This window comes from Miniopterus schreibersii (genome assembly GCF_964146895.1).
Source record: "Miniopterus schreibersii genome assembly, chromosome: 14".
Classification (NCBI taxonomy): Eukaryota; Metazoa; Chordata; class Mammalia; order Chiroptera; family Miniopteridae; genus Miniopterus; species Miniopterus schreibersii.
This window is the reverse complement of record NC_138114.1, coordinates 34,207,367-34,222,804: the sequence shown is the minus strand read 5'-3', so window position 1 is coordinate 34,222,804 and position 15,438 is coordinate 34,207,367. Positions and strand designations below refer to the sequence as shown.

The following is a 15,438-nucleotide window of genomic DNA, read 5'->3' as shown; positions in this document are numbered from 1 at the left end:
CACCCTGACAAGGTTGGATCAAACCCACCATACCTTTTTGATGTATGGGATGACGCTCTAACCAACTGAGCCACACCAGACAGGGCAAGGTTATTTTTTTAATGTTATAGTCACACTAAGTCTTCCTCTTATCCTCTTTCTCCACTCAGCGGCAATCACTGTTATCATTATCCTGTCTATGCTACTAGAAATATTCTACTCTTTTAAAATTTAAACTGCCTACGCATCTGACTTCCAGCGTTGTCCTTCCAATTTGGAAACAACTTTAACTTTTATGGTGTGAATTCTCTTCCTGCCTTTAGTGATATATTGCTCCCTACATATTCTTAGAAACTATCCATTACTCTGAGCTATGCTAAATAGTTGGCTTCTGGAAATAGCATATAAATACTTATTAAAAAATTCAACTCACGTATACTGACTCAGCTACCCAGTGCTATGTACAAGGGATGTTCTATATAAAGTCAAGAGTTCCCTTTTGTTTTTTTATTATTTGAATGTAAATCCTAAACAATGAAGCAATTAACCAAGCTTTTTCAGAATCTTTACGTATGAACTAATCATTTTAATCTTTTGCTTTTTTTAGTGATCATTTTGTACAAATAACACACAGTTGCATATATTTTACAGTTTCAATCTTATTTATTATTCTCTTGTGGAATGCTAGGTTTAATGTTACAGTATGGTTGTCAAAGCTACTGAAATGTGACAAATGTCCATGTCTAAACGCTGCAGAACAGTATAACTAATGATTTTAAACAGAAGGGTTATTTTACAGCTGAGGTCTGATGGTTTTTAAACCGATGCCTATGTGTATGGCCAGCCACAAACCTTGGGGATGTTTATTACCTGTACATGTATATACAAATATATGCCATACATATATATGCACACAGGCATGTATTAATTTATGTGTGAAATTTATAAAATTATATACATACACATAAATGCACATCTATATACATATACCCACCCTCACCACTGAGATCACTTTTCTAATACTAGTTAATCAACTTTAGGCCCAGTTATTATTGCTGCCCAGTATAACTACATGATTTTAGTGCCAATATCAAGCACCTTTTCAGATGACAGGTGTATGTCTGTGTATATGTGTGTGTATTTATGTATGTTTGTGTATATAAAGGAATTATTTCTCCCTTTTATGCTTCAGTGATGCATTACTTCAATAAACAGTCTTATCACCATAGGTTTTAGAATCACCATAGGTTTTAGAATTCTAAACAGTGTAAAATCTACTTCTGGAAAACTGTATATGTTCATAGTTACAAAAAATATATTATATATATATGATTGAAACCTACTGTGTACATATGTTCTCTGAATCTGGCTATATCCTAGCCATTAGATAAATTAAAAAAACACACCCTCTTAATAGGATGTTATTATGATAGCCTTAAATAGACCATTACCTGTATTTAGAATAGCTGATATATTTTAAAAGTTGACAAAATGATGTTAAATATATAAAGGTTTCCACCAAGGGCATGGTTCAATTCATTGCCTAAGATTTCCATGTTCCAAGAGTGGCCAATATTATGGTCACTATTCTTAAAATTATGGCTCATTAAGGCTTTTATTTAAAAAAAAAAAAAAAAAAAGCCCTATTTTTAATCATTTGTAAAAACGAGTTCTAGTTAAAAGAAAAAATGTACATGAACACTGAAGTACTCCTGGATATTCATTCTGTACAAAGTGACTATGTAAAATAGGAGGCTCGTTCCCAGTAAGAACACCTCATGGTAGCACATGTAAACCTGGTTTGGTTCCTCTGCTCTGCAGCTATTCAGCATGTAAAATTTAAGCCATTTCACATTAACATTTAAATTTAATACAGTGCAAATATTTTAGAATAACTTGTTCCCCCCAGTGAAACAAGAACCAGCATTATGCTGAATATTCTTCAGATCTATTTACACATTGAGCTAAAAGTTCACCATAAACTTTGAAATTTGCTGAATATCAGCAGAAATGTAACCGAACTAGCAGCAATTGCATTAACAACGTTTGATAGTTACTTGAGAGAATGCATAAAATTTTCCAGGCTGTACTCGGACTCATATTGCTCTTGATCCCAAAGATCACTCAGGTTTTCAAGAATTGATTTCATACTTGCTTTTCCAGAAGTAGAGGTGTCAGCTTTTCCTGATTTGCCATCCTTAAAGAAAAATTGCAAAAAGATTAACTTCAAAAATGAGATTTTCCTTTAAAATATCATACTTGTTCTAATATTGCACTTATTCAACAGAGTTAAATAGTTCAAGTGATGGGTAAGTTCATCTCATAAGATAGCTTATTCTATTTTCTCACAGGACTAATGATTTTATTTATCATTTTAAGTTTTTCATTTGGGAAGAATTCTTACAGAATTATAAGAACATTACAAAGAACACACTGTTAATTGTGTCACACTGGCTTTGTCATTCTCTCCCCCCTGTGTGTATAATATATATATATGAATATGTATGAGCCAGATATATAGTTAAATAATCAGCTTTTTATCCAGACCATTCAAGAGTAAGTTGTAGATATTATGCCCCTTTATCCCGATAGGAATAAGCATGTATTCCTAAGAACAAGGACATTCTCTTACATAAACAAAGTACAAAGATCAAATTAAGAAAATTTAATATAAATTGATACATTAAAATGAGCTAACATATTGTCCATATTCAAATTTTCCTAGCTGTCCCAATAGGATCCTTTATAACAATAGTTCTTGCTTCTGGAACATCCCCAAGTCCAGTTCTCCTTGCTAAAAGTCACACTAAGACTATTCTTTCAAACAGAATAAAAAGTTATTTGAAAACAGCAATCCATGTTTCTTTCAGCCTTTTTTCTAGGTTTCACGTCTTGTGTGTTTTTTTAACCTTACCTTACATAACATGATTGAAGAACCTTCCTCCATTCTGGCCATCTCTCAGGGACTTACTACTGTTTAAAATGTAGCAACCAGAACCAGACATAATATTTTAAATGTGGCTGAATACACATAGTATAGTGGAACTACTTTCTCAGATCTGGATATTACAATTCTGTTATTACAGGTAGTTTAATTATATTATCTAAGGCAATTCTCACCGTAATTTATACTGGGTATGCAGCTGATTTTCTGAACCTAGGCAGGACTTTAAATCCAACCTTATTAGTTTTACATTATTAGATTAACCAATATTTCCAGATGATGCATTCTTTGATTATGGATTATCTGGTGTACTAGTTCCATCACCCACAACAGTGACTACTATTTACTGAGAATCTATACTAGATACCCTTTCTAAGTGCTTACATAAATTATATTAACTTCACAACTATTAGTAATATAGGCATTGGTATTTGCCCAAGGGTGCAGATCAGGGGTGGGGACCCTTTTTTCCACCAAGGGCCATTTGGATATTTATAACATCATTCGTGGGCAATACAAAATTATCAACTTAAAAATTAGCCTGCTATATTCAGTCAAACAATTAACTAACCAAATGGGCCAGATCAAATGATTTCCTAGGACTTCTATGGCCCTCAGGCCAGATGTTCCCCACCCCTGGTGTAGATGCTCAAAGAAGTTAACTTGCCTAAGGTCACCAGTTAACAGGAGGCAGGGCAAGAAACACAAATCCAGGTTTAACTAACTCCAGTGAGAGATGTTCTTTAGCAGGAAAGGACTAAGGAAAGAAATCTCAGGGCAAGACACTGGAGACATTAATCAGAGCCAAAACTTCAAACATCCCCTAGAATCCTGGAGAGTTTTATCTGTGTGTCAAAAATTCCCTCAAAAAGTTGTCTAGTTGATACCATTGATACTAAAGTGAATGCCTTTTGTTATTCCCTTCAATACTTTCACCAAGCATCCCCAGGAAGTCTGTGCATGCATTAAAGATAGAGCAAATTGTGTTAAGTTCTTTACCTTATCAAGTGTAAACAGATCGAGAAGTTGATCTGTCCCCATACTCTGCAAACTAGAATTCTCTTGGCTAATAACTGTATTCGCTATATTCATCTTGAATTTCTGCAAACCCATTATTTTCTCTTCCAATGTTCCTCTGGTTATCAATCGGTACACGTTAACCACACGTTTCTGAGTAAGAAAAAGAAGTTAAGCAACTGTAGCACAAATAAATTGACAGGTTTGAGGTTCACCAATTCAAGTGGCTTGCATACTTAACTACTATCTAATTATTATGGAGTTTTCTTTATCTGGCCCCATGAACTTAAAATATTTGCAGAGAATCACAGAATATTAGGAATGGACAGTGTCCCAGTTTTCTTAGGCCAAGTCACCTCATTTAATGCATTGAGGAAGTGGTGCCACAGAATTGTGACTTGCCTAACATCAAACACTTGTTAACATCAGAGTAGGAATTTAAACCAATTCCTGTCTTTTTTGAGGAGTATTTTTCCCAGTTCACAGGTTAACACACGTGAGTGGTTACTTTTTACCTGCCCAATGCGATGGGCCCGGTCCATGGCTTGTAGATCACGCATGGGATTCCAATCGTGCTCCACAAATACTACTGTGTCAGCGCCTGTTAAGTTAAGGCCTAGGCCACCAACGTGAGTTGTAAGTAAAAGAACATCTATGGATGGATCATTGTTAAACCTAAAAGTATAGATATTTAAAAGGAAAATTAGTACATTTCTTTCTAAGGTACCCACATAATAGAAATTGGACTATTTAATAAAAATTAAAGAACACAAGTGAGAATACTTCTTCACAAATCCATAATATAGACACTTCTGTGACCACTTGATATCAAACTATCATATTTTAATATTTAGGGTGGGGCAAAAGTAGGTTTACAGTCATGAGTGTACAAAAGTTTATTCTTGTATTATTTCCATACAAACAACTATAAACCTACTTTTGCCCCACCCTGTAAATAACATCTTTAGTAGTAGAGAGAATGTATTTTAGAACATGTCAGAAACTTTAAAGGACATCTAGTAGCTTCTAGGAAAAAGAAAAAAATAACATTATTACCAACCTACCATTTATTACATCCCACTGAGTCAAGCAATGGGCTTTGTACTTTATGCATTATGCTATTTTAGTGTTACAACAGCTCTACAAGGATATTATCATTGTGTCATTTTAGAGAGACTCAGGCTCTTTGGGTGATAAATAGGCCCAAGAGAACACTGCCTAAATAGCAATCAGGAGTTAAACCTCAGTCTGCCTGCCTCCAAAGCCCAATCATGGGTCTCTAACTGTATTACTCCTAACAATCTCGAAGGTACCTGTTAAAAATGCTCACTCTTGAAGTTACAAGTCTGGGACAGAACCTAGGAATCTGAATCTAGGTATCTGTGATTTCTAAAGCAGAGGGTGCTAAGTGTTTCCACACTTAGGAAATACTGTGCTCACTAATTTTGCTTGCTAGCTCGGCCAGCTTCCAACTTGTCCAGAGCAGAGACACAGAGATCAGGATATAGATCTCAGCTAAGCTACATTTTTGCTTCTTCCTACCCCAACTCCCCCCAGAAAGGTGAGGTAAAATGTAGTTATCTCTATTTTTCATTGATGCCTTAAATTTCTTTCATACCCTTCAAAGTGCTTACCTAATATAGTCACTTCTTTTAAAACTTAAACTATTTATTCAATGGTTTTTCTGTAGTTCTATATTTTTATTTTTTGGTTTTTTAAAAAATTTTTTTTTCCATATTTTTATTATTTTTTAATGCTCACACAAGGATATTTTTTTCCATTGCTTTTCAGAGAAAGTGGAAGGAAGAGAGACATACACACACACTAACTGGTTGCCTCCCACACACGCGCCACAACCACGGCCAGGGATCGAGCCTGCAACCAAGGTACACCCTTGGCTAGAATCAAACCCAGGACCCTTCAGTCCGCAGGCCGACACTCTAACCACTGAGCCAAACTGGCTAGGGTAGTTCTGTATTTTTAAAGAAAATACTTCATGAGGCAAATACTTCTATGTAAGTAATAATATGCTGACTATAGCCATGATTTATAAGAGTTTTAGAAGCCACTTACCGTGAAACAATGGAATGCCTCTGACCAGGAGGTATGCTTCCATCTAATCTCAGATAAGTGACAGAAGGTAAGTGAGGCTTGAGAAGGTCATGTTCTACTATATCAAGCATGCTTTTAAGCTGACAGAAGATCAGGATCCGGTGCTGGGCCACAACGGACTCTGTGCCACTCTCTGAAGTGCTGCCATTTCCCAAACCACAGTCCAACAGCAACTTGAAAAAAGAATCAACTGTTAAACGGGTGTTCCGTAAAAGTAGGCAACCAATAGTTTTTCAAGCTATATCTCATATAAAATGGTTTTTAGATTTATTATAGTTATATACTTACAGTGGCCCCAACTATAAATGATACTCAAAATTTGATATAAAATACAGTGAAACTATGATATCCTCATTTTGGCCATTTCACTGCTTTAATCCCACCAACATCATGTTAGCTTTATTTACTGGCAACTAATTCATACAGTAGGTTTGTAGTGAACTTACCATCAAATCAAATTCAACTTTACCCTAAAAAAAATGTTTGCCAAGTCAGAGAGAATCTATTATTTACCGAAGTGTTACCTGGAGTTTGTTTATTCAACTCTACTAAAATTTTAAAATTCTGACTCTGGCAATATTAAATACTTCTTGCACTATTACCTGCTGATAAACATGTTTCTTTACTTCTAGTGCCAGATTTTTTAAATGCAAATAAGATTTCTCCTCTACTTCAGAGAACAGACATTTTAAATAAAAGAAAGCAAGCTAGTTCTCAGACAGAACCTTTACTCTGAATATCTGTAAAGAACTGGGCAAATGGAAAAGAAGGGTTCTAGAAAAGTCCTCCATGAGTATAGCTAGAAATAACCTGGGCCATGCCTGGCCGGCATGGCTGTGTTTGAGCACAACTTTTTAAAAAGCTATACCAAAATTTAACCAAATTAAAAAATTAAAAGTGGTAAATATATCAGTAATCTATTGGAAATGCAAATTTACCTAGTATTATAGATCAGGAATGTTCAACCCTTAAAACATCTAACCCTTAAAGACCTACTTACTTGTTTCAAAGCTGAGAGTTTAGGGGCATGTTGAATATCATGAAGAGAAGAATTCTGAACAGCGAGTTTTTCAGTAGTACTCTTGAACTCTGGATGTTGAGGTGTTAAGACTAATGCTGGGTGGTTGCACAGTTTACGCAAGTACTGTAATGCCTTTAAAAGGGGAAAAATATATATACAAGTCCACTCCACATGTCACAAATGTTTATACCTCAGTATCTTTCCCTTCTGTATTCTATCTAGAATGCCCTTCTTTCCCTTTTGACGACTACTACTCATTCTTCAAGAACCAGTTCATATCTCATCTGTAATGCCTTCATCTGTTTCTTGTACAGTTTGTATTTATTTTTGAGAGCATGTATAACTTGTGTAAACTGTAGTTTATTCTGTATCCCCCACTAGAAAATGAGCTTCTCATGGCAGAAAGAGGCTTATTCATTAGCTCCTATAGATAACCCTTTCCCACTCAAAGTACCTGATAATGCTTACAGATGCTTCTGGAACCAGGCATCATTTCCCAAAGAAGGGTTACTCAGACATCAGTGGGTATAAAAACTTGAGGATCGATAAATCTGCAAATCCTTCCCCTCTAAATAGTATTCCAGTTCAGTAGGTCCTTGGTGGGGGGTCGGGAAGCTAGGTGGTTATTTCAAGTGACTGTGTTTGAGAAGCAGGACCCTATAGAATCTATTCTTTCTTTTCTCTGATTCAGGCACACCCTTTCTCTTTTGCCTTTTACTTGAGTGATAATTTGTGTCTCACCCTTGGTACAGAGACTTGTATTAGCAAGCTCCACTGACAAGGCTCAAAAGACGACTGGGTACTTTGATGGAAATTGTGGGAGAGGTACAAGCCTTTACAACCACCTTTTCCCTCTTCTATCTTTAAAAATGCTTACAGTATTTAATGTATTGGAGGTTTTATATAGTAGAATATTTCAAAAGGGAAAACAAGTGAGTTGACACTTTCCATGTCTTTTTCATTTGCTACCCCTGGGAGCACAATAGGAAACATGTCTCAGGACTTCTGTAATTTTTATATCCTCTGCCCAGAATCGCTTCCCCTTACATATCTACCTTGCCTCAATCCTCCTTCAGATCTCTGCTAAAATGTCACTTTCTCAGTGAGGCTGTCCCTGATCCCTCAATTAAAAATCATAACCTGGTAGTTGAGCATCAATCAGGTTTGATTCCTGGTCAGGACACATGCCCTGGTTGCAGGCTCAATCCCCAGTAGGGGGCGTGCAGGAGACAGCCAATCAATGATTTGCTCTCATCACTGATATTTTTCTCTCTCTCTCCCTTCCTCTCTCTGAAATCAATTAAAAAATATATAGTAAAAAAAAAAAATCACAACCTACCCTGTTTCTTATACTGTATAACCCCATACTCTGCCTTTTCTCTTACATAATATGTATTTTACTTATTCATTTTTCATATCTACATGGGAGGGAGTCTGTTTTGTCCCCTCCTTTAATTAACCCCTGAGCCTAGAAAAATTGCCTTGTAGTAGGTGTTCCAATATTTTTTGAATGGAAAGCAAAAGATTATTTTAAAACCCTTTTAAACATTTAATAAACAAATGTATATTACATTTTAAATTTAATTTTATTAAATTACCTATTACTAATTACTAATATGAAAATAGATTGGTACTTTTACCTATTTTCAAGAATGAACACATGATATTTAAAAAATTTAAATCCATATTTCAGTATACCATGTAAAATCTGCTGCATTGAAGAACATTCTTAAGCAACATTTAAAAAGTAGACTATAATCTATACCTGGAATACATGGCCTGTAGCTTTAAGTTTTGGTTTTTCAGTTTCTTCAGAAAGTGCGGCTGATGAAACAGTTTCATCAACATCACACTTGGCGCGAGACTTAGCAAAGTCCTCATAGAGCTGAACCTGTAAAATACCCCCCCGAAAGTATATTTTCAATTGTTGAAAAAAATAACTAGCAAAGGCCAGTAAGAGCAGTAATTTAAATCACCCCTCATTAAAGAAAATAAATTATGACACCTATACTTTGCTATTGATTACAGATAATCCACTGCATCTTTAGTAAATTCCTTTAAAATTACATTTAGAAAACAAATATAACACATTGAGTTATGTGATCAAGACTCTATAGGTATATTCTGAGAGACCAACTTTTAAAAGAATACCGCTGCCTAAAAGGGGAACTCGTATCAAGTTTAAAGTATTACCCTTGGGGTTTGGGTTCTGCTTGTACATGCTAAAACAATGCAAAAGGGAAGAAAATCTAGAATGCTAAATAACAGAAGTCAGAGTATAAAAACCTATGAAAGTTAAAGCCAAATGTCACTTGCCTCCCTAAGCTCCCTTCCTCCAGACAACTTAAATGTATTTTATGTTGATGTTTTAATATCACCAGTATATCACCACAGCCTTTTTTCACATGGCACCTTTTTATTGCATTTTAAAAAGCCTTCATCTCATTGCCCATAAAATATTCCTTTCAAGAAATATTAACCCTAGTTTTACAAATAAGGAATGGAGGCCCAGAGAGATGAGGTAGATAATATAAATGATCACGGAATTCTTAGCATCTAGATTAGTATCCTCCCCACTAAACTCAAGTTGTATAGATAAATACTAACAGGTTAACTGTCTATACACTAAAGGGGGAAAGAAGGTAAGTTTGTAGGGTGTGTCTATATATCTTTCATTCGTTTGATCATCTCATACTACTGAAACAGACTGATGAATAGTAACCTGGAACATAAAGTATATATTCAAACAAAATTCTGATTGTAAGTGTCTTAGTAAGACATGGCCTTTAAGGGACAGTTTCCCTTTACAAAATACTACACAAGGAAAGGCATACAATAAATTCCTTTGGTAATGTTCTGTATGTACAAAATTAGAACTGTGCAGAAGCCAAAATTTATTTCAAAAATTTACTGGTAATGCAATAATACTTTAAAAGGGATGAGGTCCCCACTTCCCAAGGTTTGAAACTCAGCCCTGATATATATTAGCTATATAACCTTGAGCAAGTTGCTTAACTTTCTGAGCTTCAGTTTTCTTATTTGTAAAAATGGGGACTGATGATACCTATAATGTTGTGAGGATAAGACATTATAGGCAGATTTTTGGTCTTTATAAACATTTCTTCATCAGTTTAACCTTACAACCTTTTCAACTAATTAGACATGAGAAAGCAACTATGATACTGAATTTTGCCTTTTAATCCTAGATTCAAAATGCACATATCCAAATAGATTCACTTAGGTCTTATCTATATCTATTTGAAACAGAATATTCTTCAAATCTAAGGAAGCAGAAGCTAGATTAGAGTGATAAAGCCAAAGGCTATTCCCCTTTATTCAATACTTGATGGCTTAGTCAAAGCATCTACTAGTAAACATACCACCAACAACCATAATCACCAGATTCCTAACCTGGAGAGGACTAAGAGTACAGTAATAGTCTTGAATAATTTTGGGTGGAAGGTCTTGCAAAACATCTTCTTTCATCCTTCTCAAAAGAAATGGCAGGACTTGGCGGTGCAGTGCATCCATCGCAAGGACACCTTGTTAATAATAACAGAAAATGGCTCAAAAAAGTTAGGAATAAATTATATTCACTTGCACAAAGAATATAATTATGTCTGCTTTTCATACCTGCTTCTTGTTCTCGACTGGAGCTTCGAGCATCCCTACTTGCTAATATAGGTTTACCATATCGAGCAGCAAACTGGCGTTCAGTCCCCAAAAATCCTGGCATGAGGAAATCAAATAATGACCACAGCTCCAAAACGTTGTTCTGAATATAAGAAAGGAACATGAGTTATCTTTTGTACTGGGATGATTTACTTACACTTAAAAAAATGAAACATTAACAAAAAAGCCCATTATGATGATATAGATGAGATTTTATCACATTTTTAGGTATATGGTATAAGTCCATATTTTAATGTGTAATCTTCAGGTCAGCATCTTTGGAGAAAATTATCTTATTTGGGAAGAGATTTTCAAGTCTCCTACACCAGATAAGCCTTGGTTTATAATATTTAAATCCTACAGGTGGCATAAAGTAAATAAAAGAGCAAAATGATGATGAATGTGTTTCTAATTCTTTTAACTTTGATACTCAAATTAACACTAAGACTTAAGGAATTTCAAGTCTGCTGAGTATTTATGGGTCACAAAGAACTGCCATACGTTCTTTCCAATTCTGAAATTTCATGAAAAACAAAACACGTTTTCATTTGGGATGCTTTCTCAGTATGGGTGTATCTTAAGGTACCATTTCACCCCTTAACCCTTCCAGATGCCCCCCTCACCTTGCTCAGGCTCACCACCATGCTAGGCTGCTCTCCCATATGAACACCCTTCAAGTCCCACTTAATTTTGACCCCCCAACTCTGGGCTACCATGGCTTTTTGGTGCAGAAACCCACTTCACAACTTCACAGTTAAACTGTTCAGGTGGGTATGAGGGGGAAAAAAGATTGCCTTTAAGCAAAAAAACAAACAAAAACCCTCTTTTATTGTGAAAGCAATAACCTATTTAAAAATATTGTGAAGTTTCCATGTAAGTTCAAATTGGAACAAAATAAATCTTCATAATTCAAGCCTAGACAGTCTTTTTTCCCTTTTAAAGGTACTTTGAAAAACTTGTATTAAATTTTTAAATGCTTGTAATTATCTCTTACGGTTATTAAAATCCACAGTGTTCACTTAATGGACAAAACCCTAACCCTTATAATAAAGAAAAGTAACAAATACATAAATAAAAACATCAATTATTTCAGAGTTGGAGGAACTCTTAGAGGTCACTTGTTTACCCTCCCACTAACTGGAGTGATGAAGGTTATCTTCCCATCCGAGTGGACTATCCAAGCTAGGTGTAAACATTTGCAACCTCTGGAAGTAACACAATTTCTCTTACCTGAAGACATCCAAGTACTCAACTATTTTCTTCCTTTCCCAAGATAAACTTCTATAATATCCTCCCTTCAACTACTTCCTAACCTCAGGTATTCCTACTTTCAATGTTAAATCAGACTGTGGTGTTAATACTACAAAAGGAGAACTGCTAGTTTGGAAGAGAGTCTGACTAATGTCTCCCAGACTTTGGACACAAGTCTGTCCAAAGGCTATTTATATAGCCTAAAACTGTATTTTGAATATGACTTTAAATACTTAGTTTGCTAAGATACTGCTACATACCAAATGAACCATTATAAAAGGAAGGTAATTGCTGGAAATTATTCCTATAAAATAAAAACCCTCATTTTTTTTTTCTTAAATATGCTTTTATGATTTCAGGGAAAGGAAAGGAGAGAGAGAAACATCAATGATGAAAGTCAATGATTGGCTGCCTCCTGCACACTCCCATGGGAATTGACCCTGCAACCCAGGCATGTGCCCTGACCAGGAATCGAACCCTGATATCCTGGTTCATGGGTCGACGTTCAACCACTTAGCCACACCAGCCGGGCAAAAAACCCTCTTATTTAATTCACTGACAATGCTAAGCTTTCTCTCCACTTAGCAAATACTAAAAAAAAAAAAAAAAAGTAAATAATTACCTGTATTGGCGTTCCAGAAAGAATAATCCTGTAATTAGCAGTCAGTTGTTTCACTGCTTTTGATAATTTTGTTTTTCCATTTTTGATGACATGGCCTTCATCAAGAATACAGTAGTTAAATTTAATATTTCTAAGGGAGAATAAACAAAAAAATTTAGCATTTTTACTGTATGTCAGGAACTATATGAAGAGTCTTTAAGGCAGGGAAATACTAAGTTTCTCCAAATTTGATATTAAGTTTTTCTAAAAAATAAAAAATTCTTACCTAAAGAAATCTATGTCATTCCTCACAACATCATATGAAGCCACTATCAGATTATGCCTTTTTACTTGATGCTGTAACCTGTATTTAAAAATAAATAAGAGTAGGAAATGGGGCATCTGCAAAGTCTGTAATACAATTTCAAAGGGGAAACTATAGCTACCATCATATAAGGTGCTTTCAATCTGCCTACTAAGACTAACATTCCCTTCTGTTTACATTTATGACCCTGCTACCTGAAGGCCATTCTTTTTATAAATGGGTCTTATTGCCCTAACTTAGTCTGATTAGAAAAGAGATGGAGCCCAGACAGTGTGACTCAGTAGTCGAGCATCAACCTATGAACCAGGAGATCACAGTTTGATTCCCAGTCACGGCACATGCCCTGGTTTCAGGCTTGATCCCCAGTGGGGGGCATGCAGGAGGCAGCTGATGAATGACTCTCTCATTACTAATGCTTCTCTCTCTCTCCCTTCCTCTCTCCGAAATTATTTATTTATTTATTTATTTATTTATTTATTTTAAAAAGGGGGGGTGGATACCTGGCTCAAAATGTGGTGGGAGTTTTAACTTCATTTGCGTGCACACCTCTTCCTTAGAGGCACTATTCCTTCACTACCCCATGTCGTGTTGGGCATTTGAATCAGGCTGAGCCACTCATAAGTTCACTGACTACAAAGGGCTGGTTTGCAGGTATGACCCAATGGGCCTAAGACTGCCCATGATCATCATACCCACCAACTGTAGACTGAAGTCCAACACTGACCAAACACAACAAGTTATGTATGAGAAGAAAGAGCAAATGAGAGTAACCTACATGTGCCTGAAACAAGAATTCATGCCTGAAATAAGAATTCACCCTGGAAATTCTCAATTTAGTGAATTAATGAATTTCCTGTTTGCTTCAGCTAGTCTGAGTTGAGTTTCTACCACTTGTAAATAAATGAATTCTAACTTTAAGAGTACAAGCTGTTGAGCTGCCTGTGTTCAAATCTCATTTAATTAGATGAGTGACCTTGGACCTCGGCCCCATGTCCTAGACTCCTTATCTGCAAACTGGGAACAATAATAGTACCCATACCTCATAAAGTGTGATAATACACAATTTTACATAAATGTAAAACTGCTTAGGACAATGCCTGGCCAGTTAAGTGCTCAATATATGTTAGCTATTATTAATACAGAAGGAGTAGCGTACCTTTGGACTAATCAGCAACCTATGACTATCCAAGCTTTGAAAGGCAAACTAAAATCAATGAGATTCCCTTCTTCAAAATTTGTATTGAGGAAAGTAACGATGTACTAGTAAAGACGGAGAGGGTAAAACTAATAGACCTCTAGTGTAGCTACGGTATCAGGACAGCTAAAGCAGTCATTGTGGACCAAAAGCACTTTTGGGGAGAGGGAAGAAGGAAGAGGGAACTCTTAGGGAAAGTGGGTGGCTCATAACACCTATGAAAACAAGGGTCCCAAGAATAGCACAGAGAATGGCTTTGGTTCCTGATAGTTTTCTAGTTCCAATACTTAGAAAGCCTAATTGATTGTTAAAAACAGCCCCAGTCCTTGATATATATATATTTTAAAGAATTTAATTTTTTTTATATGTTTTTTAAATTGATTTCAGAGAGAGGGAAGGAGACGGAGAGAGAGAAACATCAATGATGAGAGAGTCATTAACTGGCTGCCTCTTGCACGTCTCCTACTGGGGATGGAGCACAAAGCCCAGGCATGTGCTCTGCCTGGGAACCGTGACTTCCTGGTTCACAGGTCGACACTCAACCACTGAGCCATACTGGCCAGGCTAAATTTTATTTTTCAATTACAGTTTACATTCAATATTATTTTGTGTTAAGTTCCATGTGTAAGCGTAGTGCTTAGACAATCATATATTTTACAAAGTGTTCCCAGCAATGTTTCTAGTACCCATCTGGTACATACATAGTTATTACATTATTAACTATACTCATTATGCTATACTTTACATCCCTGTGACTATTTTGTAACTACCCATTTGTACTACTTAATCCCTTCAACTAGTCACTCAGTCCCCAACTCTCCTCCCCTCTGGCAACCATCAGTCTGTTCTCTGTGTCTGAGTCTGTTTCAATTTTGTTTGTTCATTTTGTTCTTTAGATTCCACATGTAAGTGAAATCATATGGCATCTGTCTTTCTCTGACTGACTTATTTCACTCAGCATTAATACCCTCTAGGTCCAGTCATGCTGTCACAAGTGGCAAAATTTCATTCTTTTTTATGGCTGAGTAATATTCCATTGTGCATATGTACCACAACTTTTTTATCTACTGTCTATTGATGGGCACTTGGCTATTGCAAATAACAGTGAACACAAGTGTGGCATATATTCTTTTGAATTAGTGTTTTGGGTAAAGTCCTTGAATACTGATGAAACTGATTATCTTTAAAATGTATGTATACTCACCTTCCTTAAATAAGTTTCTAACAACAAAAAAAGCTACCTAAATTCACCTGTAATAAATTTTCTTCTTCCAAACTACTTAAAGCAAAAGACTTAACATTTTTTGGTTATATGGTTCTT

The 15,438-nt window shown here is 35.7% G+C and overlaps 1 protein-coding gene across 1 annotated transcript in view; it reads right to left on the bottom strand.

The window, feature by feature from the left end:
* Positions 1-546: 546 nt before the first annotated feature.
* BTAF1 (B-TFIID TATA-box binding protein associated factor 1) overlaps positions 547-15,438 on the bottom strand; it is an 84,638-nt gene continuing 69,746 nt past the window's right edge. Inside the window, exons 29-38 of the mRNA XM_081158230.1 lie at positions 12,884-12,961; positions 12,619-12,748; positions 10,707-10,848; positions 10,485-10,615; positions 8,839-8,964; positions 7,053-7,205; positions 6,014-6,225; positions 4,456-4,615; positions 3,923-4,093; positions 547-2,176 (exon numbers count right to left, since the gene is read on the bottom strand). Coding sequence (XP_081014356.1) covers positions 2,033-2,176; positions 3,923-4,093; positions 4,456-4,615; positions 6,014-6,225; positions 7,053-7,205; positions 8,839-8,964; positions 10,485-10,615; positions 10,707-10,848; positions 12,619-12,748; positions 12,884-12,961 — 1,447 coding nt within the window. The 3' untranslated portion in view covers positions 547-2,032. The remainder of the gene's footprint in view (positions 2,177-3,922; positions 4,094-4,455; positions 4,616-6,013; positions 6,226-7,052; positions 7,206-8,838; positions 8,965-10,484; positions 10,616-10,706; positions 10,849-12,618; positions 12,749-12,883; positions 12,962-15,438) is intronic.